Here is a 25,050-nt window from a genome sequence, read left to right on the forward strand (position 1 = left end):
TTGGCAATGCTAAATTGTCCGTAGCATCCAGGGATGTGCAGGCTAGATGGGTTAGCCGTGGTAAATGTGGGGATAGAGTGGGGGTTTCAGTCTGGATCTGTGCGGGATGCTGTTCGAAGGGTAGGTGTAGAACCCAATGGCTCAAATGGCCTCTTTCCACACTGTAGGGATTCTACGATTATTTGATTCTATTTTCAGGAATATAGAAAGCAAGTGTTTCAGACCTCCTCAAATTTTAGGTGTTTCTAATGTTCTGGAGAATTTTTTTGTTCTGAGAGCAACTGTTTGAGGGAGGGAGAATTCATGAATTTGTTTTCATGTGTGGATTTTTGTTTCAGATTGATGCATCATGCCTGAGTTGGGAAGGACAGCAGTTCCAAGGTAAAACTGCTATTGTGGAAAAAATAATTGTAAGTATTTTGGAGGGGGGTGGGGAAAAGCTCTGTTCATCAGTGTAATGTTTGAATGATCTTCATTTGGACAGTTGTAACTTTGAATTCAAATACATTGAAATGTTCAGTTGTGCTTCAGATTAGTCCATGCTAAACCACGCTTTTCTTATATATACTTGTGTGGCTTCTATGATATTGAAACCGATGATTAAAAATGGATTGCAACCTGGATTAGAAAATGATTAGTCTTTTCCTGTTGAATTTTAATGCAAAATTTCAGTCGAGCAGCATGTATTTCTCATTCTTTTAGTATCCAAGTGATGAGATTGCAGGCAATTGGTGTTGAATTGAACATGTTAGACCACATGGTTACCAGGATGACTCCTCAAATGTGTATGTGTGTGTGTTGAGAACTTGATCATGTTTGTTTTCCAGTCAGTTGCCTTGCTCTGTAGGCTTTTGTATGAAAAGGAGCTATCTAAAATTATTAGCTGTCTTTTTTTAATAGAATTTTCCACCGGCAATCTTGGTTCAAACTTTTGAAGGTCACTGCCGTAGATCAGTTTCTTCCAGGGTATTGCGATTTTATTGCTTTTTCCAAACGTACTCGACCTGGGGGCCAAGAAAAATCTGCCAGAATTCCCATGTCTGACTTTCTGTCAAATTAATCCTTCATATGTGGATGTCAGACAAGATCAAGATTGCTACTGATTACTCTGGTATAATAGCCTACTGATGCCCGTTGTTGATAATCGTGTGTGATCATTGATCTCTTAGCCAATAGAAAGTATGCAGTACTTGTGGAACCCTTCCTTTTGAGAGAGAAAGTTATTGAGAAAATAAGAATCCAAAAAAAATCATCATTTGCAGTTGCAAGGCAACAAGCTGGAGTTATCCTACGTTGGTTCAACTTGCCCATACTTGTTTGAACCACAATTATATTTTGTCACAATGAGAAAAGCAAACAGCTTGTATCTGAGTGAACAGGGCAAACACCTTACGAACTAGATTGAAGGATTGTGAAATTACCGGTGCAAAGACTGAGAAGTACGTGTAAATTAGAATGCTTGAATTCAATGTGCCAGATTGGATGCAGAAGAGAAATAGAGAAAGAAAGGAAAATTGGATAGAGGTAAAAACAAAGAGATAAAGGAAGAAAAATACAAATGAATTCACCTCTTTTAAAATCTTCAATTAAAATTCAAAGAGATGCAGTTACACATGTAATATTTTAATATTCAGTGGCAGGGAAGTTATTCATCAGCTCTTGTGTTTTAACAACACAAAAAGTTTATTTGTGGACTGAAATGACAAAGTTCAACTTTGGCTTTGAACTTGAATGTACCGTACTGATTTATTAACTTCACATCATTCAGTGCTAAGCCAGACAGCAGGATGCAACCAAAATACCTTAAGCATCAATTTTTGGATTTGTTTAACCTTGCCTTCATCTGAATTTGATATAGCATTTACACAATTGTCAGTGTCATAAACTTTTTGTTTTAGTTATAATTTGCTGCAATGTTAATGGAAAGACAGAAAATAGGAGCAGGAGTAGGCCGTTCGGCCCATTTGAGCCTGCTGTCATTCATTATGATCATGGCTGTTCATTCAACTTGGTATACTATTTCTGCTTTCTCTCTATAACCTTTGATCCCAAGAATTATATCTAACTTCTCTTGAAATCTTTGAATGTTTTGGTCTTAGCTGCTGTCTGTTGTAGAGAACTCTACAGGTTCAGAACGAATTTCTCTTCATCTCAGTCCTGAACAGCCAAACTCCATTTCCTTAGACTGTGACCTCTGTTTCTGAACACCATGGTCTTTCGGAAACATACTTCTGGCATTTACCATGTCTAGTCCTGTTAGAATTTTATTGGTTTCTATGTAATCCCTCTTCAATCTTCTAGACTCTAACCTAGAATATCGTTCTAAACAGTCTAAAATCTCTTCGTACATCAGTCCTGTCATTGCAGGAATCATTCTGGTAGAATTAGAAATTTGCTGACCTACAAGATTTGTATCCTTGTATCCATAGGTATACTTCCTCTCCCTGGACTATTGCATCTAGTGGCAACGATGAAAAAGCTGGTTCTTTGGGGCCTTACTGATCCTGATCATTCAAAGTACATGTCACAATGTTGCCTATATAATGGATATTTGGAATTTCAGGAAGCTTGATTCATTTGTGGTCTGTAGTATACAGTAGTGTCCATGATATAAAGAACGAACGATAAACTTTACACTGTGAATTGTATGTGTAAGTTTTTAGCATGGACCCAGCTTACTGGCAAGTTTTAGGACATGAAACAACTGGTTTTCAGCAAAATCAGTGATTGTCAGATTTGAGTTTTTGACTGTCCTAGGATGGATTTTGGGTACTTCTTGTTCAGATGGTGATATTAATGTTTGTTCAGCTCAAAAACTTCCTCTGAAGCATCAGTTTCTTTTGAGCCTGTTGTTCTTGCATATCATATCAGCTTGTGATAAGGTTCATTTGATATATTCGAGAGAAAATTGAGGGATGAAAGGACTTCATTCAAATGAATCTCGAGAAGCGAGTGTGGGAGTGAGATGCAGTGCAAGAATTGAGATCTGCCAGGCTAGCCCGTACAGAGTTTGTTTGATTAGCATCTTAGTTGACTAATCCTGATTATAAAGAACTGGAATAAGATCAGAGGCTTCATGTTAAACTGGAGCAAACTTAGAAGACAGTTTGCAGGATTTGGAATACAAGTCAGTCGTTAAATGTTCATCTTGAACTGAAATTGAAAAGCAAATTTGTTACAAGATCTCAGTTACCTGTAAGAATAATAGGGTTGTAATGGTAGGGGGAGGGTTTAACTTAAACATAGAGTGGGATTGCCACGTTGTTAAGGCCTTGGGTGGAGTGAAATTTTAAGTGCGTACAAGAAAACATTCTTATTCAGTATGTGGATGTACCTACTAGAGAAGGAGCGCAACTTGGCTTTCTCTTGGGAAATAAGGCAGGGTAAGTGACTGAGGTGACAGTGGGACAGCACTATGGGACTGGTGATCATAGTTCTTTCAGTTTTAAAATAGTTAAAGAAAAGAATAGACCTGATCTAAAAGGTAAAGTTCTAAATTGAAGTAAGGCTGGTTTTTGATGGTATTGGACAAGAACTATCAACAGTGGTTTGGGTGTGGATATTTGCAGGTAAAGGGACACCTGGAAAATATATAGCCTTCAAACTGAGGTAACGAGAGTCCAAAGACAGTATGTTACTGTTGGGGAGAAAGGCAAGGGTGATGGATGTAGGCAATGCTGGGTGACTAGAGAAATTGAGACTCTGGCCAAGAAAAGAAGGAAGCATGTCACGTAAAAACAGCAGGGATCAAATGAATCCCTAGAAGAGTATAAGGCCAGTAGGAGTATGTCCATGGGGGAAATCAGGAGGGCAAAAAGGAGACATGAGAGCATTGATAGATAAGGTTAAGGAGGATCCAAATAGATTCTACAAATACATTAAGGACAACAGAGTAACTAAGGAGAGAATAGGGCCTCAAAGATCAGCAAGGCTGCCTGTTTGTGGAACTGAGGAGATAGGTGAGATACTAAATGACTGTTTTGCATCAGTGTTTGCTGCGGAGAAGGATTTAAAAGCTAGAGAACTTGGGGAAATAAATAGCGATATCTTGAAAAAAATCTATAATACAGAGGAGGAAGTATTGGACATCTTAAAATGCATAAAGGTGGATAAATGCCCCGAATGTGGTCAGGTGTACCCTAGAACACTGGGAAGCTAGGGAAGTGATTGCTGGGCCCCTTGTTGAGATATTTGTATCATCGATAGCCACAGGTGAGGTGCTAGAATACTGGAGGCGAGCTAATATGGTGCCATTATTTAAGAAAGGTGATACGCAAAAGCCAAGGAACTATGGAGCAGTGATGCCTGACATTAGTGGTGGGGAAGTTGTTAAAGAGAATTCTGAGGGACAGGATTTACATACTTGGAAAGGCAAAGACTGTTTAGGTTAGTTAGCGTGGCTTTGTGCAAAGAAATCGTGTCTCACTAATTTTGTGGAGTGATAATGAAGATTGATGAACATAGAGCAGTGGACGTTGTCTATGTAGACTTCAGTAATGTGTTCGACAAAGTTCTGCATGGTAGGCTGGCCAGCAAGGTTAGATCCCTTGGAATCATGGAGAGCTAGCCATTTGGATACAAAGTTGGCCCAGAGGTAGGAGCTGGAGGGTGGTAGTGGCGGGCTGGTTTTCAGACTAGAGGCCTGTACCAGCAATGTACTAGAAGAATTGGTGCTGGGTTCGCTGTCTTTTTTTGTCATTTATCTAAATGATTTGGATGTGAACGTAGGAAGGATTGTTGGTAAGTCTGCAGATGAAACCAAAATTGGTGGTGTAATGGATAGCGAGGAAGGTTACCTCTGAGTACAACTGGACCTTGATCAGGTGGGCAGATGGAATTTAATTTGGATGAATATGAGGTGCTGCATTTTGGGATGGCAAATCAGGGCAAGACTTGTACACTTAGTGGTAAGGTCCTGGGGAGTGTTGCCAAACAGAGACCTTTGACGCAGTTTCTTGAAAGCAGAGTCGCAAGTAGACAGGGTAGTGAAGCAGGTGTTTAGTATGCTTGAATCAGAGATAGTAGGAACTGCAGATGCTGGAGAATCCGAGACAACAAGGTGCAGGGCTGGATGAACAGAGCAGGCCAAGCAGCATCATAGGAGCAGAAAGGCTGACGTTTTGGGCCTAGACCCTTCATCAGAAAAGGGGGTTCTGAAATAAATAGGGAGAGACTGGGAGGCGGATAGAAGATGGACAGAGGAGAGGATAGGTGCAGAGGAAACAAACAGGTCGAAGAGGCGGGGATGGAGCCAGTAAAGGTGAGTGTAGGTGGGGAGTTAAGGAGGGGATAGGTCAGTCCAGGGAGGATGGACAGGTCAAGGGGGCGGGATGAGGTTAGTCGGTAGGAGATGGGGGTGCGGCTTGAGGTGGGAGGAGGGGATAGGTGGGAGGAAGAACAGGTTAGGGAGGCGGGGACGAGCTGGACTGGTTTTGGGATGCGGTAGGGGGAGGGGAGATTTTGAAACTTGTGAAATCCACATTGATACTATTCCGCTGGAGGGTTCCCAAGCGGAATATGAGTTGCTGTTCCTGCAACCTTCGGGTGGCATCGTTGTGGCACTGCAGGAGGCCCAGGATGGACATGTCGTCTGAGGAATGGGAGGGGGAGTTGAAATGGTTCGCGACTGGGAGGTGCAGTTGTTTATTGCGAACCGAGCGTAGGTGTTCTGCAAAGCGGTCCCCGAGCCTCCGCTTGGTTTCCCCGATGTAGAGGAAGCCACACCGGGTACAGCGGATGCAGTATACCACATTGGCAGATGTGCAGGTGAACATCTGCTTGATGTGGAAAGTCTTCTTGGGGCCTGGGATGGGGGTGAGGGAGGAGGTATGGGGGCAGGTGTAGCACTTCCTGCGGTTGCAGGGAAAAGTGCCGGGTGTGGTGGGGCTGGAGGGGAGTGTGGAGTGGACAAGGGAGTCACGGAGAGAGTGGTCCCTCCGGAAAGCAGATAAGGGTGGGGAGGGAAAGATGTCTTTGGTGGTGGGGTCGGATTGCAGATGGCGGAAGTGTCGGAGGATGATGCGTTGGATCCGGAGGTTGGTGGGGTGGTACGTGAGGACGAGGGGGATTCTTTTTTGGTTCTTATTGCGTGGACGGGGTGTGAGGGATGAGTTGTGGGAGATGTGGGAGACACGGTTGAGGGTGTTCTCGACCACTGAGGGGGGGGAAGTTACGGTCCTTGAAAAACGAGGACAACCGAGATGTACGGGAGTGGAATGCCTCATCCTGGGAGCAGATGCGGCGGAGGCGAAGGAATTGGGAATAGGGGATGGCATTTTTGCAGGAAGGTGGGTGGGAGGAGGAGTATTCTAGGTAGCTGTGGGAGTCGGTGGGCTTGAAATGAATATAGGTTTCTAGGTGGTTGCCCGATATGGAGACAGAGGTCCAGGAAGGGGAGAGAGGTATTAGAAATTGTCCAGGTAAACTTAAGGTTGGGGTGGAAGGTGTTGGTGAAGTGGATGAACTGTTCGGACTCCAGCTTCAAAATCTCCCTTCCCCCTACCGCATCCCAAAACCAGTCCAGCTCGTCCCCGCCTCCCTAACCTGTTCTTCCTCCCACCTCAAGCCGCACCCCCATCTCTTACCGACTAAGCTCATCCCGCCCCCTTGACCTGTCCGTCCTCCCTGGACTGACCTATCCCCTCCCTAACTCCCCACCTACACTCACCTTTACTGGCTCCATCCCCGCCTCTTCGACCTGTTTGTTTCCTCTCCACCTATCCTCTCTTCTATCCGCCTCCCACTCTCTCCCTATTTATGTCAGGAACCACCACCACCACCACCCCCCACCCCGTTTTCTGATGAAGGGTCTAGGCCGGAAACGTCAGCTTTTCTGCTCCTATGATGCTGCTTGGCCTGCTGTGTTCATCCAGCCCTGCACCTTGTTCAGTATGCTTGCCTTTATTGGGCAGTGCATTGAATATAGGAATTGGGAGGTCATGATGTGGCTGTACAGGAGATTTAGTTAGGCCACTTTTGGATTACTGCATGTAAGTCTGGTCTTACTGCTATAGGAAAGGTGTTGTGAAACTTGAAAGGATTCAGGAAAGATTGACAAGAATGTTGTCAGGGTTGGAGGTTTTGAGGTCCAGGGAGAGGCTGAATAGGCTGGGGCTATTTTCCCTGGAGTGTCAGAGGCTGAGGGGTGACCTTGAAGAAGCTTATAAAATCATGAGGGGCAGTGTGAATAGTCAGGTCTTTTCCCCAGGGTAGGGGAGTCCAAAACTAGAAGGTATAGTTGTAAGGTGAGAGCGGAAAGATTTAAAGGGACCTTGGGGCAATTTTTTCATGCGGAGGGCGGTCCATGTATGGAATGAGCTGGCAGAGGAAATGGTGGAAGCTAGTACAAGTAGGACATTTAAAAGGCATCTGTTTGGGTCTATGAATATGAAGGGTTTAAAAGGATAGGGGCCAAATGGAACTAGATTAATTTGGGATAACTGGTTGACATGGACAAGTTTGATGGAAAGGTCTATTTTCATGCTGTACATCTGACCTTATGACTATAAACTGATATGCCGTGTTTTCTTTTTCTATTACATCACTTTGAAATAGGTTAAAATTCTGAAAAAAATTGTAAACAATCTTTGTTTGTTCAGTCTCTCATTTGCACGTTGTGAAAGTTCATAAATTGTATATGTGTTAGACTTGTATTTGTGCTTATGTTCAGGTGTAAAGTGTAATTACTGGGTTGGTAGTACAAGAATACTTGTTTATGCTGAATTTGAATAACTGGCACTTGAAATTAGTAATGGAAATTTTTTTGCTTGAGGGAAAGAGTTTCTATGTGCAAATTATCATTATTTGCTTAAAAGGAATTGTTTGACATTTTACAAAAATACACACTCCTTGTGTGATCCATATTGAGTTAATGCCTTTTTGTCTCTTCCATCCTCATTGATGGCTTGTTCTGTAGATATCAGAGATGCATTTCAACGAAATAGAAGTGAGTGTAATATGTGCTAACGGGAGACCTGTTGAGCACTCTGACAACCCCTGACTTCATGTGCATGAAACGACGTATCAATTTTCATGTTTGTTTGATCAAGTATCTCTTCCTAGCTGTACAACAAAACCTTTAACAAAAGTAAAATTTATTGCAAAATTTCAAGTTGACCTAGACGTGCACATTTAAGAAAGAATAAATGGAAAGTTTAATTTACAATGTTCAGCTCTGTAAGTGACCACCTTCATCGTCTGAGGTTTCAAAGACCATATACAAGCATTCTCTCCTGTCTGCACCCACCACTCCCAAAAATAAGCAAGCTCTCAATATTGATCTTAATTGAAGCCGTGGATTAAATGTGAGTAGGGTGGAGTTGCTGCTGGCAAATGCAAAATGTTATCATGTTGCACTTCCTTTCCTTGTATTTATAAGGCTGGTAACCCTGAATCAAAAGTCAGCCACTTAATAAGTTTTAAAAATGAATGAAATTTGGCATATATTAATTTAATAAATATTCAAGGCAATGTAGGCTTTCCAGGGCTAGGAGATAATACAGGATACCTACCGTAACATTGGCGTAATGGATGAAGAATGATCCTCTGATTTTATTTTTTGGTTTTGCCAAAATCTTAATCTTTTAAGACTACAATTTTCTTCAGGTATGATCAGCATTTGAGCAGAAGTATTCTTGTCTTTTGGTTGTCTAGAATGCAGCAGTTACATCCTGAAACAGAAGAGAGAACCTTTTAATATGGGAGGTCCTTTTAATTGAACATTAAAAGCGCAGGCATTTATTTATAAGTAAAGTTATGCTTGAATTTAAGAATGGTGACAGTACAACATGTTGTATTAAAACATTCTACAAAATTTGGGATCGACTGCAATCTTATGTATTTTTTTCCTGTTTATTTATTACATAGTACTCAGGCTTTCATATACAGCAATTGCCTGAAAACATCTGAAACTTCACAATATAATGTCTAGCAAATGAGATGTTAAACACGTTTGTTTTAGAAAATAAACTTTCAATGTATTCAGATGGTACTGTTTTTAAAAAAAAAACTTGTAAGCAGCAAGCAATATCCAAGCATTCTCGTTTGTCTTAAATTGTCGACAAAATGTAATGCATTGCTGTTCTGAATTATGACGAACTGCTTGCATTTGAAACACAAGTCCAGTTTAAAATAATACTGATCTTGGTTCAGTGAACGCTATGAATGAGTTTTTTCCAAGAATAAAATTAGAATTGTTCTTTCCATTGAGTTTGTCTTTTTAAACACAGGGCCTTCCATTTCGAAAAATACAACACAGCATAACTGCACAAGACCACCAGCCTACCCCAGACAGTTGCATCCTGAGTATGGTAGTGGGCCAACTTCAGGTAAGTGTTTCTGTTTGTGGTCTTGAATTTTATTCAAATCTCTAAACTGTGCTGATCTTTACTAAACATGTTTGTTCTGCTATTTATATTTTCCTATTATACAAGCAGAATGGTGTCTAATTTATTTTAAATAAATTACATTCATATGTGTGGATGCACAGTTAGAAATCCACCCAAAAAAGCAGAAAATACATGGGAAGTAGGAACAGAAGTATGCCTTTTGGCCCACAGAGCCTCCTTTGCCATTCAGTTAGATGATGACTGATCATTTACCTTAACCCCATTTTCCAGCACTGAACCCTTGATGTCTTTAATATTTTGCAAGCTTTCAAACTCTCTTGAATATACTTGACTGAACCTCCACAATCCTTTAGATAGAGAATTCCACAATTTACCACCCTCTGAGAGAAGAAATTCCTCCTTGTCACCGTCCGAAATGATGGCATCTTAATTTGAGACTTCTATCCTAGCAGTAGACTCCTGACCAACACCTGCCTCTCCCAAAAGCCAGGGGAACTGTCTTTCCTGCATCTACCATATTGAGCCCAGAAGTGATGCTTCATTGCAATCTTTTTTTCTGAACTAGTGAAAATGAGCCCCAGTCTCGATCTCTCCTGATTGGACAATTCCACTATCTCAGGAATCCGTCAGATGAATCTTTGTTACTCTCCTGTGGTATGTGTATTCTTCGTTGGGTAAGGAGACAAACCAATACATGATACTCCACTCTCCAGGTTGCAGTCTCATCCAATCTCGTATAACTGAAACCAGACTTTTTTAAATTCCTCTGCTCAAATCCCCTTGTAAAAAAAGTATATAATAAAACTTGCATCCTATCTTGAATAAAATTCCTTAAAAACTAATGGTAATTCATGATTGCCTACTTGTTGACTGAATAATATTTTTAAAGCAGTTTTATAAATCTTTCTTTGAGTTCTTGAACCTTGATGGACACCCCTGCAACTGCCATTTAGGAACACACTCTCCCTTTTTCACTTTGGGGAAATATGACTGGGCAGAATTATGTATTTGACCATTTAGTTCACCAATAAGGTTCAACTTCTGAAAGTTCAGCGGAAGGTTGCAACTTAGTTATAGCTGGTTTTCATGTGACAAAGGACAAATGGAAATAGTTTGTATAAAATTAATTAGTTATGCACCATAATTTGTTCTGTAGGCATATCGGGGGGAGAAAAAGTAACTGAAGGAGTTGCCGACTTTCTGGTTGTGCAAAGGAATTGTGGCTGTTGATGCTGTGCTGAACCTGTACTGACACAATATGTCCTGGTGGTAGAAGTAGTTATAGGAGCAGACATAGGCTATTCAGCCCTATGAGTCTGCTCTGCCATTTTGTGAGAACATGGATGACCTGATAATCTTCAAATCTACCTTCCTGCCTTTTCCCCATATCTCTTGATTCCCTTAGTGATTACAAATCTGTCTATCAACCTTGAGTTTAATCAATGACCCAGTCTCTACAGCCTTCTGTGGTAAAGAGTTCCATGTTCACTGCCATCTGAGAGAATAAAAATTTTCCTCATCACTGTCTTAAATAGGTAACCCCCAACTCTAGGACCAGAAAGCATAACCTCACAGTCTCATTGCTGGGAAGTGTACTCTATTTCTCCATCAACCCAAGAGAAATAGAGTAAATTTCAGGCAAGTGTAAAAGTAATAGGGTAGTAATGAAGGATTTCACTTTCCCCAGAAGCAGTAGTCATTATGTGAAAGGTTTTGAGGGAGTAGAGTTCTTAAAACATGTCAGGAGAGCTGTGTAAGTCAATATGTAGAAGTCCTTCCAAGAGAGGTGGTGGTGGCCCAGGACTTAATTTGAAGTAATGAAGCTAGGCAAATGATTGTACTGTCACTGGGGGAAGGGGAGAGATTTTACAGTGATTGTGCCTTTGTTGCATTAAAGGCTATTATAGAATTGGACCAGGATGGGCCTGAAATCCCAAGTTTTCAACTTGAACTTACTAATATCAGCTATGATTTGGCCAGAGTTGACAGGGAGCAGATATTTTCAGTAAACCTATCTCCAAACAGTGGGGTGTATTCAAAAAGGAAATGTGTGGAAAGGCCAGCGTCTCCCAATAAAGAAAACCAGTGGGACTTCAAATCTTGTGAATACTGCATAAGAAAGGATATACAGCCTTGAATTAAGAGAAAAAGGGAGGCCTATGGCGAATACTGAGAGCTCAAAACAGCAGAATCCCCAGAGGAGTATGGAATGTGCAAAATGGAACTTAAAAGGGAAAGTGGGAGAGCTAAAAGCTGGTATGAAAGGATTCTGGCAGGTAAAATAAAGGAAAATCCGAAGCTATCTTACAGGTACATTTGGGGCAAAAGAATGACGAGGGAAAGAGTAGGGCATGTTAAGGACCAAACTGATAATTTGTGGAGCCAAAGAATGGAGGTAGAATTCTAAACAAAATACTTTTGGTTGGTGTTCTCTAGTGAAAAGAACAATATGGGTATAGAAATCAGGGAGAAGCTCTGTGATACAATTAAAGAAATAAGCATGGACAGAGAGAAGGTTCTGCATGGTCTGGCAGGCTGAAAAATTAGATAAATCTCGAGGGCTAGATGTACTGTTTTTCAGGCTGTTTAGTGAGACAAGGGAGGAAAGAGCGGGGCACTTGAAAAAGTTCTCAGTTCCTCTGAAGAAGGTCACAGGAGAGGTGTCGGAAGACTGGAGGTCACCCAGTGTGATAACATTATTCAAGAAGGGCACAAGGGACAAACGAGGAAACTACAGGCTGGTCAGTCTAACCTTGTTGGGGAAACTATGGAAGCAATCCTGTGGGACAGAATTCATGTGCATTTGAAGAAGTGCGGATTAATCCAGAACAGTCAGTATGGTTTTGTTAAGGGGTGGTCATGTCCAACTGCTTGAAAGAATTATTTTGAAGAAGTAATCAAGTGTAGATGAGGGCAATGCTTTTGAAGTTATTTGGACTTCAGCAAGGCTTTTGATAAGGTCATGCAAGTGATCATGATAGCACAGATGAGAGCCCATGGAATCTAAGGAAATATGGCTAACTGGATGCACAAGTGGCTGAGTGGCAGGAATCAGAGGCAATGGTTGAGGGGTGTTTCTATGACTAGAAGTCTGTGTTTGGTGGATTTCTGCAGGGATTAGTGTTGGGCTCTTGCTGTTTGTGATATATTATAAATGATTTGGTTTGAACGTAGGGGGATTTATCACTAAGTTTGTTGAAATGACAAACAAAGGTGGGATGGTAAATAGTGAGGGCGATAGCCTCAGACTCCAAGAGGATACAGATGGGCTGGACATGTCGGCTGATCAGTGGCAAATGGAATGCGATCCAGATGTCAGGGAATGCACTTGGGCAGGTCAAACAAGGCAATGGAATACATGATAAATGGTAGGACCCTGGGAAACACTAATGATTGGAGGGGCTTTGAACGTACACCTGGTCCCTTAAGGTATCAGGACAGGTGGATAAAGTGGTTGAGAAGCCCTATAGTAGGCTTGTCTTTATTGGCTGAGGCATGGATTTTAAGAGTAGGCAGCTGGAACTGTATAAAATGTTTGTTAGGCTACAGCTAGAGTATTGTGTGCAGTTCTGCAATCTATGATTTAGGAGGGGTGTGATAGCACTGGAGACAGTGCAGAGGACATTTACCAAGATGTTGCCTGTGTTGGAAAGTTCCTTTAGAAGGGAGCTTGGACAGACTAGGATTGTACTCCTTAAAGCAGAGGAGACTAGAAGGGGGCATGATTCAGATGTATAAAATTATGAGCGGCACAGGTCAGACGGGAAGAAACTTTTCTTCTTGATGAAGTGATCAGTGACCAGGGACTTGTATTTAAGGTAAGGGACAGAAGGTTTCAAGGAGACATGAGTTAAAAACCTTTACGCCCAGTGTGTGGTGAGAATCTAGAATTCACTGCCTGTAAGAGTGGTAGAGGCAGCAACCCTCAACATTTCAGAAGTGGGACTGAAGTGAGATTCAGGACTGAGTTGAAAACAAAAAAAAGAAATTAATCCAACTGGTTCAAGCAAGTATGGTTGTTTGATATCCTGCAAACATTGTTTTAACTGGCACCTCATGAACCGGCATTCTTGATAAACTGGCAAAAATTATACACCTGAAATAGGGAAGGTTTACTGTATTATGATGGCAGAGTAGTCAATTGAGGGTGCAAGTGAGAAGGTCTCTAAGTTTTATTTAAGGCAAATTTGATTTATTATTTGAGATTTATGCTGTAAATAAAATACAGTGTGTATACCCTGTGCATTACGTTAGTATGTTTTTACATTGATTGGACCTCTTCATCAATCGGAATATTTGATCAACTGGCACACTTGATCCCATAGGTTCCAGTTAATAAACTTTTTGCTATATTTAACATTTTATAGTAGTCTGTCAGTTAATGGAACTGAGCGTTTCTATTGTCTCCAAAATGACTCAACTTGATATCCTACAAACCTGCATGTAGAAATGACTGGAACAAGAAGAGCAACATGTAGTTAGAGGACTGCAGCACCCATACTGGGGGGAAAAAAAACTGTCTTAGCGAGTGAATTTTGCATGTTGAAGAAATCAGTTGAGGGAGTGCATTTGAGAAGTAGTTGTAATTTTTAGTATCATAACATGAATAGAATGATTTAACTTGAGGTGAGTTAAAACTTAGTGTCATCTTACCTGACTGTGATGAGCAGTTTTCATTTAACTAGTTTAATGATAAACAGATATTGTAAGTTTAGATGTAAGATTGCTGTGACATGTAATTTAATCTCAAATATATGTTCAATATTTAAGTTGTACAGTTAGCAACAACTGAATCACTTGAGGGTTTAATTGAGAAGTTTCTGGTTTGAGTTGGTAAATTCTGCTTAATATAATACTTTTAATAGCATGTGAAAATTATTTATTTGTTATTTAAACTTTGATTTCAATTATGTAACTGCGGTGTCACTCAAGGTGAGCTAACAGTTCCATGTTGGAAATGTTTTTGATTGTACCATGAGTGCTTATGCACTTGGCCAAGTGAAGTATTTGCTCTCTGTTTTTGTCATATGTTTTCTGACCTGGTTAGTGGAACACTTTGGTGTAGAAAGAATGTAATCAAAATGGCTTGGTTGTTTCTGAAATAGTTTCATTTTGCTATTTCCTGTGGCTAAAATTTCAAACCAGGCTGTTCAGTTTCTTTCCGGGTCACTTTTGTAATAACAGTTAGTGTTTGTTTTGCTTTGTTTTAAAATTGTGTGTAGTCACCTTGATTTTTTTTACGGCATGGTCTTCTGGCCAGGCACACTGGCTTGATCTCAGTAGATACACAACCTTAGAAATTTCAGAACAGGAGACGTTTTGATGCCTGTCTTTTTTACTAGTGCAATCTATCAGGGTCACGTTTTCTTCTTTCCCTGTATCCTTTCACATTCTTCCATTTTTCAAGAATGCATTGTAATGCAATTCCAACATCTCATATGTTCATGGTAAACCATTCACGCTTAATAATCTGTTATGAGATAAAAGTTGTTATTTGCCTCTTGTAAATAATACAAGTTGATTTTCCCTGATATTTAATTCCTGACCAGTAGAAACCTCTTATTATTTAGCCCCTCAAACATTTCTAAGTCACGTAAATCATATGTGAGACTTCTGTCAGACCCTTTTTAAACTTTGAATTGTAAAACAAGCCCGAGCATTTTGACTTTTCTTGAAGTCTATAGTCTTTCATTCCTAGTTTCATTAGAATGAGTCTTCCCCGGATTCTTTCCGTGGCAGGGATATATTTTTTAATAGCATGCCTAGAACTGCTTGCAGTGTTCCCAACTCTGTGGTTTAACCACACTGTCTTGCACAAATTGAATTACATTCATTTGTTTTCATGTTTAATGCAGCTAAATAGAAAACTGAATTTTTTTTGTCTTGTTATTTTTGCGTGCGTTACCCACTTTAAATGATCATTTCATCTCCACATCTTGCATTCTGTTACAAATTTGCGAAGATTAGATAATGTTGTTTTACTTGGACTTGATGTCTGCAGCAGGTCAGCCTGAAATTTTATTCTAAACTTTACCGCCTGTTTGTGAACTTAAGCTGCTTGTAAACATTGAGAAAAATTACTTGATTTTTGTTTCAGTTACAGCAGCTGGAATTGGAGAAGGTAGCAAATTGTCTAGGGCAGGTCCAACAATCCAAATTCATTCTTGGCTGTCTGTCAGTTTATTATTGTATGCACGTAGTATCCATAGATCAATTTCTACAGTTTAGTGTGCATATGTTGGCTGAAGTTTACTAGATTTAGGTCATACAGACTTCAGAAACCATAATTTTTCATATCCTTAAACTGAACACTTGCAGGTTTAACACTTATTTGTTTCTGCTTTGGATTATTGTCAGTACTTCATAATCTATTCTATTGTTTACAGAGGATAGAATCATAAACTTTTAGTCTTTAGGGAATTTTCTCAGATGGAGGTTGATTTTAAAAATGCAGGAATATGAAATCACTTTCTGTGACAACCTGTTATTTCATCTTTTGTTCAGGCAGATGACGACCAAGTTATAGGCTTCCAACAAACATTTTTGTTGAAATGTCTTAGTGATACCTGGGTGTGCACCAATGAGGTCTTCAGGCTAGCACTTCACAACTTTTAATAAACAATCATCTTTCTCTTCTCCTGTCTTTCCTCCTCCCCAGTAAGCATTACATTTTGCAGTTTTGCATGTGTGTGATTTTCGCAGGAATTTTGCTTGATGCTGGTGTGGACTTTGTTTGTCTTGTGTTGCATTGATTTTAATAATTTTATTGGAGTCACTATAATGTAAACCTGTAGTGTAAATTTTCAAACTTTGGATCTGTATACATTGTTAGTTGAATACCATCGCATCAATGCAATTCTGTCCAGTTCAACTAACTTGCAAGTGTTTGTTTGATGCCTGTTAACTATTAATTGCTAATTAGTGAGTCCTTCATTTTGCATTAACCTAAATCCTTGATCTTTTGCAGGTATGTTACATTTAGTTTGTGGATGGTGGGAGAATTTTGCAGGCATGCAGTAATTTGATCTGTATCGTCTGAGCCCAATTGTGACTATTCTAAATCAAAAAAAGCTTGTTAAATGGTTTGATATTTGCAACATGTCAAGTATTGCCTACAGTGGTCTGGAGTTTCCTTTTTGGACACAACCTGGAAATATGCCCATTTTTTATAATGTCAAGTGGCATCCAGACATTCTCTCAATTGCAGCAGAATGTACTCAAGGCTTTAAAATTGCATAAATCAGCATAGGCAGCTGCACACATTTATAAATTCACAGGTTGCGGCTGTTTCTGGAAAGTTCCGTATTTTTCTGTATCCATCCCGAATTGTCTCGACGCTGGAGGTGAAACACTGCAGTTTAGATGGTGATTGTATGCCCACGGTGCTGATATGTGCACAGTGTTTAGGAGTTTGACTAGGTGCGATTAACGAACAATGACTGACATAGGATGGTGAAAGATTTGGGATGGAAGTTTGGAGGTGGTTTTCTCATGCACCTGTTCCTCTCCCTCCAAGGAAGTAGTGGGCATCGGTTGGGAGGTGCTGGGTAAGAGATGTTGAGTGAGTTGTTGTAATGTATGTTGTAGGTGGTATGCACTTTACCACTAGGACACAAGGGCTGTAGCAAGTGAATATTTAAGCTGTGCATGGGGTGCCTATCAAACAGACTACTAATGTTAGCCTTTTGAGTGGTGTTAAAGCTGTACTCATCCAGGCAAGTCCAAGGTATTCCAGAATATTCCTGGTTTTCGTGTGGATAATGGAATGGCTTTGGGGAATTAGGGGAGTTATTTGTTGTATATTATTGATTCTGTCTGCTTTTGCAGCCTGGATATTTACAATTGAGTTTCTAGACAATGGTAATACTTCAGGATGTTGATAGGGCCTTGATGGTGACGACATTGCATGTCAAGGGGAGGTGGCTAGACTCGTTCCTTGTAGTCAAATTCTTAAAATAAAACATCATAACCTATTGAACTATCATTTATGCACAATAGTCACACATTCGTAAGACCCTGTAATTGGAAGCTTCTTAATTTTTAATGCGATGTAGCCAGATTTCATGCTGTCCGCAATTCCACTATCTTTAAAACCACATAGTTAGTTTTACGGTGTGATTACTGTGAATTTGAGCAAGCATGTGGAGGAAATGCTGGAATGATACAAAAAATTCATTCTTGAAATAGCCTTCCAGCCTTTCTGAAGTAGCATGTTATGCCATCCATGGAAACCATTTGGGGAGGGGGGGAAAGTAACTTGAAAGCACTTACAGTATAAATGAAATAAAATATTGACCAGCAATTTGTAGCGCCTGCTGCTGTTCCATCTTAACAGTGGATACCAGTTCTTAGAAAACTTAACATATGTATTGATCATAAATCATAGAATCCCTACAGTGTGGAAACAGGCCCTTCAGCCCAACAAGTCCACACTGACCCTCAGCATCCCACCCAGACCCATCTCCCTTTCACCCACCTAATCTACCCATCCCTGAACACTATGTGCAATTTAGCATGATGGCAATGACTTTCTGGGAGTACTGTAATAGCATTGACTTCAGGGCTAATTGGTCATATGTATATCAGAACTGTCCAGTACTCAAAAACCATCTGTTTTTCTTCAGTTATCTCCATTTGTTTCTCCAAATTATCTGGAGTAGAGTTGCCATGGAACCAACTGTTCTTCAGTTACATAGTAGTTTCTCATCGGAGCCTTGGTGATTGACCTTTTGTGATGATGAGCAGAATTCAGCCTTGTCCACCTGTTTGTAAGATAAATTGCATGATAAAATGAGGGTCCTGATTGACCCAAGAGGGTTAAAACCATTTGCAGAATTCCTGCTGCCTCCAGTCAAAAAACCGTATGGATTAGGAGCCTTTTAGTTGCTAACCAGCTGAAACTGTTAAGCAATCACACTATTGATCTGACTTTGAGGACATGGGTAGGCTAAGGGGAAGCATTTGGAAATGCAGAACAGTTTCTTCAAGCAGGAAAGCTGAGTTTTGAGACTTGTTGTCAGCTGACCCAGTCTGGCTCTTTTTCAAAGAATTGTTTTAAAAACAGTGCTAATAATTCTCATTTGATAATATTTGAAGTGGTGAATCATCAGAATAAGGTAATGGTATAACACTTATGTGATTTCTCATTCTGAAATTAGGGAATTTGCAGTGCAAATAATAGGCTGTGGTTGTTGGGTTTGGGATTTCCACTCTTTCCTGGCATGTTACACTAAAAGAAAATTAGAACTGAGCACAAAACATTTTTAGAAGCTATTTAAAATGGAGCTAGCCAACACACTGGAGAGAGGATGCCTGAGATAGAGGAACATTGCTTTATTCCTTAAGTTTCATTTCTAATATATTAAACAGAGTCCTATCATTTCTGTATCATCCAGATTGCCATTCGAAACTAATCCCATTCTAAACTGCTTCCATCTGCCTGCACATGGTCCATATTCCTCTGTTCCCTTCCTGTTCATGAGTCTGTTTAAATGCTTCTTAAACATTACTGTGGTATCTGCTTCTACCACGCCCCCCCCCGCCAACCCCGGCAGCACATTCCAGGCCCTTATTACCCTCTGTACTTAGACTCTTGGTTAGATATATTTTACTGACAGATGATTTGGTTTTCAGTAGTAACATGAAGTTCTATTCTTGTGTAGAATGTGTTGAGCACTGGTATTTTGGAGGAATTGAATGTTATTGATTCTCCAATCCTACTTTCTGTTGAATATATCCTTTTTACTCTGTCTTTATGGGAGATGTTAGTCTCAAAGTGCCTAGTATGCATCTGGGCAGTGATGTTCTCCTGGCGTCCAGGTCAATATTTTCCATCTGTCAAAATGATTTTTAATAAAACCTACTGATTGTGCCAGTGTGGGACCTTCCTGTGGATATTTTTTTCCTGTATTTCAAAAGCTCACCTGCTATGAAAGTACTTTGGCCCTGTTTTAAACCTTAGGGGTGCTCTTTCAGGGCTAGGTTATGGAGAAATCTTGTTGAAATCTTGAGTGTTGTGCTACTTTAAAACTCAGCCCTCCACCCCCTTCTGAGGTAGAATCATTGAAAATGCTTAATAAGTTGTTAGGGTAATTGAGAGTTATCAGGTGTAGGTGGGAATGTCGAATTCAAAACTCAATCAGATCATACTTAATCTTACTGAATGCAGACCAGGCTCGAGGGTCCATATAGTCCAGTTCTCTTAAGTGTGTATTTTTTTGTCATGTAACCAGAATGCCATATAAATAAAGTGAATGTTCCAGGAAGGGCTTTAAGTCTGTGCACTCGTGGCAGTGAAAAGAAGCACCAGAAAGGCATTTGATGATTTGACTTGGCTTAGGATTTTAATTTTGACATCCAATCCTTGGAAAAATTTGTCCAAGATTGCTACAATTGGCACAACAAAAAATAAAACAAAAAACTGGCCCCCTTATGAAAGGAAGTGCATATCAGAGGTAGAGAGAAAGGTGCTAGGGGAGGAAATACCGACCCGTAAGTGGTCCAAAACTCAAAATGCCATCCTCTGCAGCATTGTCATATTTGCAGCAGAGCCTTATGGGTAGGTATTGGTTCAGCAGTCACCTCCATACCCACTGGAACCCAATCAAACACCCAAATAATGAACGTGGTCATCTTTGTTGGAATCATGAAGGACAACCATGAAAGCAATCAAGACTGTATTTTGAGTTTGGATATGAATGTGTGCATAACTTAGGTCTGTTTTGTTAAATTCTTGGTTGAATATTATTCTAGTCGTATGATTGCTTGAACAACATTTGATGGGAATATAAGTGAGAAATTTAGTTTTGTCTGCCCAGCGTTCAGTAAAATAGTTGTGTTTGAAATATCCGACTCAATCTGATTAAATTTGTGGCAGGTTGGCTCAGTGATGTTACACTCACTGCTTGGTCTGAAACGTACAGATGCAAACATGTTACTGTGGTTTATTTCTTCCAAAGAAGGAGAATTGGTTCACTGCATCTGCTGAGTTAACTGAGGAATGTCTTACAAGGACACAAGTGGCTCAAGAAGAACTGGTTTTTACAAATGCAATTTGCGAAGTATAATTTTACACTGCTGTTTGATGACCGGATATAATTGGTGATTGACAAATAATTTTGGCAGACCTCAGTCAGTTTCATTGAAGCAGCCAATTAAGTACTGGGGACAATTGTAAAATAAGTTTTAATACCCTTATTAACAAGCTATTATAAGATAACTAAAACAACTGAAATGTGCTGTATTAAAACAGGTCATGGGATGCATTTACTTTGAGAATGTGAAAAATCACCGAGTTTGTTTTTTTTTGTTTCTGATGTTATTGTTGAGCTGATTGCCACAGTATTTTAAAAGGGTACAGTGTGCATAATACTGAAGGGAACAGCATATTGCTAAATTTCTGTGATCTGATGTATTTTCAGTTTTAATCGTAAACCTGTTAAAAGGTTTGGTGGCAAAATTTTGTTTGATACATCAAAAGCTGACCAAAGATTCATATCCCAAGTACTCCAGCATAGCTTCACAGTAATGCTAAAGAATTTTGAGGCATCATCAATACCAAGTTGAAACGAGAATTAAGTGAGTTGCTTGCAGATTGAGTTTGTCAAACAACTAATCAAAAAATAGATTACAGGCCTTGAAGCCCCCATGCCCTTCAGTTGAACTGAAAACCTGCAAACTTGTCAACTCTCAGCATAGACACTGAATTAATGCATTACAACTTGGCATAACTTGAAGATGAGAAATGCACTGTTGCTTTTGGACTTAATTAAATAATTAGCATTTAGATTTTGACACTTAAAGTGCTTATGGAATAAGAGGAGGCTGCTTGTCCCACTGAGTCCATGTGGTTTTCAGTGCAGCATTCTTGTCAGATTGTTCTCTTGCAGTGGGCCTGCAAGTCTGTTTTCCTCAAATGCACGTTGAATTTCCTTTCTGAAATTATTTATCACCAACATTACAGACTGCTGCATAAATGAAGGAAGATTGATAACTTCTGCACAGCCAAAAAAGTTGAGTTCTTCTCTAAAAAAGAACTCGAGCAGTTTCGTTTCTTATTTAGTGAGGTGAGATGTTATATTACAATTAGGTTTAAAATGCAAAATGTTGCGATCTGTGTACATTACAAAAAGAAAACTCAGAACAGGGAACTTTTTTAAACAATGCAGCATTAACATGGACAATCATTATAGGGCTGTCAATAGCACAGTGGGTGTTTGTGCATTCAAGGATTTCAGTGATTCACTGCTTGCTGCTACCTTCTCTGGGGTATTTGGGAATGGTCAATAAAGCCTGGCCCAACCAGTGATGCCAACGTCTCTGGGAGAGTGGCTTCACTGCATCTTAAGCCACCAAAGAACACAGAACTTGGCTGAAACCTGCAAGTGTACAAAATAATTTGACAGTGTACTTTAAAAACAGTGTTTGTATGATGTATTATTATATGTGATCAATAATACACAGATGTTTAGTTATAAGAACATAAGAACTAGGAGCAGGAGTAGGCTGTCTGGCCCTTCGAGCCTGCTCCGCCATTCAATAAGATCATGGCTGATCTTTTCATGGACTCAGATCCACTTACCCGCGTTCTCACCGTAACCCTTAATTCCTTTATTGTTCAAAAAAAATCTACCTTTAAAAACATTTACTGAAGTAGCGTCAACTACTTCACTGGGCAAGGAATTCCATAGATTAACAACCCTCTGGGTGAAGAAATTCCTTCTCAGTTCAGTCCTAAATCTGCTCCCTCTAATCTTGAGGCTATGCCCTCTTGTCCTAGCTTCACCTGCCAGTGGAAACCTCCTCTCTACTTCTACCTTATCTATTCCCTTCATAATTTTATATGTTTCTATAAGATCCCCCTCAATCTTCTGAATTCCAACGAATATAATCCCAATCTACTCAGTCTCTCCTCATAAGCCAACCCCCTCAACTCCGGAATCAACCTAGTGAACCTCCTTTGCACCCCCTCCAGTGCCAGTACATCCTTTCTCAAGTAAGGAGACCAAAACTGCACACAGTACTCCAGGTGTGGCCTCACCAGCACCTTGTACAGCTGCAACATAACCTCTCTGCTTTTTATTTCAATCCCTTTAGCAATGAAGGACAAAATTCCATTTGCCTTCCTAATTACTTGTTGTACCTGCAGACCGACCTTCTGTGATTCATGCACAAGGACACCCAGGTCCCTCTGCATAGCAGCATGCTGCAACTTTTTACCATTCAAGTAATAACCCTTTTTAGTATTACTCCTACCAAAATGTATGACTTCACATTTATTTACATTGTATTCCATCTGCCAGACCTTTGCCCACTCACTCAATGTATCTATGTTCCTCTGCAAAGTTTCACAGTCCTCTGCACACTTTGCTCTGCCACTCATCTTAGTGTCATCTGCAAACTTTGACACCCTACACGTGGTCCCCAACTCCAAATCATCTATATAAATTGTAAATAATTGCGGTCCCAACACCGATCCCTGAGGCACACCACTAGTCACTGACTGCCAGCTAGAATAGCACTCATTTATCCCCACTCTTTGCTTCCTGTTAGTCAACCAATCCTCTATCCATGCTAATACTTTACCCTTAATGCCGTGCATCCTTATCTTATGCCATAGCCTCTTGTGCGCCACCTTGTCGAAGGCCTTTTGGAAATCTAGGTACACCACGGCCACTGGGTCCCCGTTGTCCACCTCGCTCGTAATGTCTTCATAGAATTCCAAAAGATTTGTCAAGCGTGACCTGCCCTTCATGAACCCATGCTGCGTCTGCCCAACGGGACAATTTCTATCAAGATGCCTTGCTATTTCTTCCTTGATAATAGACTCAAGCATCTTCCCCACTACAGAGGTTAAGCTAACCGGTCTGTAATCCCCATCTTTTGTCTACTTCCCTTTGTAAACAGTGGCGTCACATTTGCTGTTTTCCAATCTGCTGGGACTGCCCCAGAGTCCAGCGAATTTTGGAAAATTACCGCCAGCGCACCTGCTATTTCTCCCGCCATCTCTTAGTACCCTGGGCTGCATTCCATCAGGGCCAGGAGACTTATCAATCCTTAGCTCCATTAGCTTGCCCAACATTACCTCTTCCGTAATTATGATTGTTTCCAGGTCCTCACCTACCTTCGTCTCTTTGTCAATTACTGGCATGTTATTAATGTCCTCCACTGTGAAGACCGATATAAAATACCTGTTCAATGCCTCGGCCATTTCATCATATCCCATAACTAAATTCCCCTTCTCATCCTCTAAAGGGCCAACGTTTACTTTAGCCACTCTTTTTTTCGTTTTATATATTTACAGAAACTTTTGCTATCTGTCTTTATATTCTGTGCTAGTTTTTTCTCACGTTCTATCTTACTTTTCTTTATAGCTCTTTTTGTGGCTTTCTGTTGACCTTTAAAGTTTTCCCAGTCTTCTAGTTTCATGCTGTTTTTGGCCACTTTGTATGCCTTCTCTTTCAATTTGGTAGCCTCCCTTATTTCTTTAGACACCCATGGCAGATTACCCCTTTTCTTACAGTCCTTCCTTTTCATTGGCATATACTTTTGCTGAGCACTTTGAAAAATTGCTTTGAAAGTCCTCCACTGCTCGTCAACTGTCCCACCATAAAATCTTTGTTTCCAGTTTACTTTAGCCAAGTCTTCCCTCATTCTATTGTAGTTCCCCTTGTTCAAGCACAGGACCCTGGTATTGGATTTTATCTTCACACTCTCCATCTGTATTCTAAATTCAACCATACTGTGATCACTCCTTCCAAGAGGATCCCTAACTATGAGGTCATTAATTATTCCTGTCTCATTACACAGGACCAGATCTAGGATAGCTTGCTCCCTCGTCGGTTCCATTACATACTGTTCAAGAAAACTATCACAGATACACTCAACGAACTCCTCCTCAAGGCTACCCTGACCGAGCTGGTTCGACCAATCTACATGTAGATTAAAATCCCCCATGATAATTGCCGTACCATTTTTACAGGCATTTAGTTATTTCTTTGTTTATTGCCCGCCCCAATGTGACGTTATTTTTTGGTGGCCTATAGACTACGCCTATCAGTAACTTCTTCCTCTTAGAATTTCTAATTTCCACCCAAATGAATTCAACCTCATTCTCTATAGAACCTATATCATCTCTCAGCACCGCCCTGATGGCGTCCTTGAATATCAGAGCTACACCACCTCTCTTACCTTCCTGTCTGTCCTTCCGAATACCCTTGGATATTTAACTCCCAGTCGTGACCATCCTGTAACCATGTCTTCGTAATGGCTACCAAATCATATTCATTCGCGATGATTTGTGCCGTTATACACCAGATGTTGTTATTTTGCTTTATTGCTATGCAGTTTTTACTGATGTCAAGGGTGATATTAATTTTCAAGACAAAAATATTGTTTATGGAATGTGACCATCACTGGCAATGCTAACGTTGTTGGCCATCCCTAACTGATTTCAACATGATGAGTTAAAATGGATTCCCATTGGAAATTCTTGTCAAGCGCTGCCATGGTCCTTTGCTTCGCTTTGCATGTGTATAATCCAGCAAGGTCGTGGTCTCTTAGACTTCATCCTGTATTATATGTTCTGACTGCTTTGAATGCTGAACTCTTGATAATTTGAACCTTAAGCATATTGCTGAAAACTGATATTTTTACCCACTTGAAGTCCAATAATTCTACCTTTTTTGAAGTGCCTGAAAATATT

General features: G+C 40.3%; 1 protein-coding gene across 4 annotated transcripts in view; it reads left to right on the top strand.

The window, feature by feature from the left end:
- nutf2 (nuclear transport factor 2) overlaps positions 1–25,050 on the top strand; it is a 50,326-nt gene that overhangs the window by 18,780 nt on the left and 6,496 nt on the right. For all 4 annotated transcript variants that reach the window (XM_048605746.1, XM_048605747.1, XM_048605749.1 and 1 more), the window contains exons 3-4: positions 339–410; positions 9,228–9,326. In XM_048605746.1, the coding sequence (XP_048461703.1) occupies positions 339–410; positions 9,228–9,326 (171 nt within the window). The remainder of the gene's footprint in view (positions 1–338; positions 411–9,227; positions 9,327–25,050) is intronic.

The sequence above is a fragment of the Rhincodon typus genome, chromosome 15, assembly GCF_021869965.1.
Source record: "Rhincodon typus isolate 14 chromosome 15, sRhiTyp1.1, whole genome shotgun sequence".
Classification (NCBI taxonomy): Eukaryota; Metazoa; Chordata; class Chondrichthyes; order Orectolobiformes; family Rhincodontidae; genus Rhincodon; species Rhincodon typus.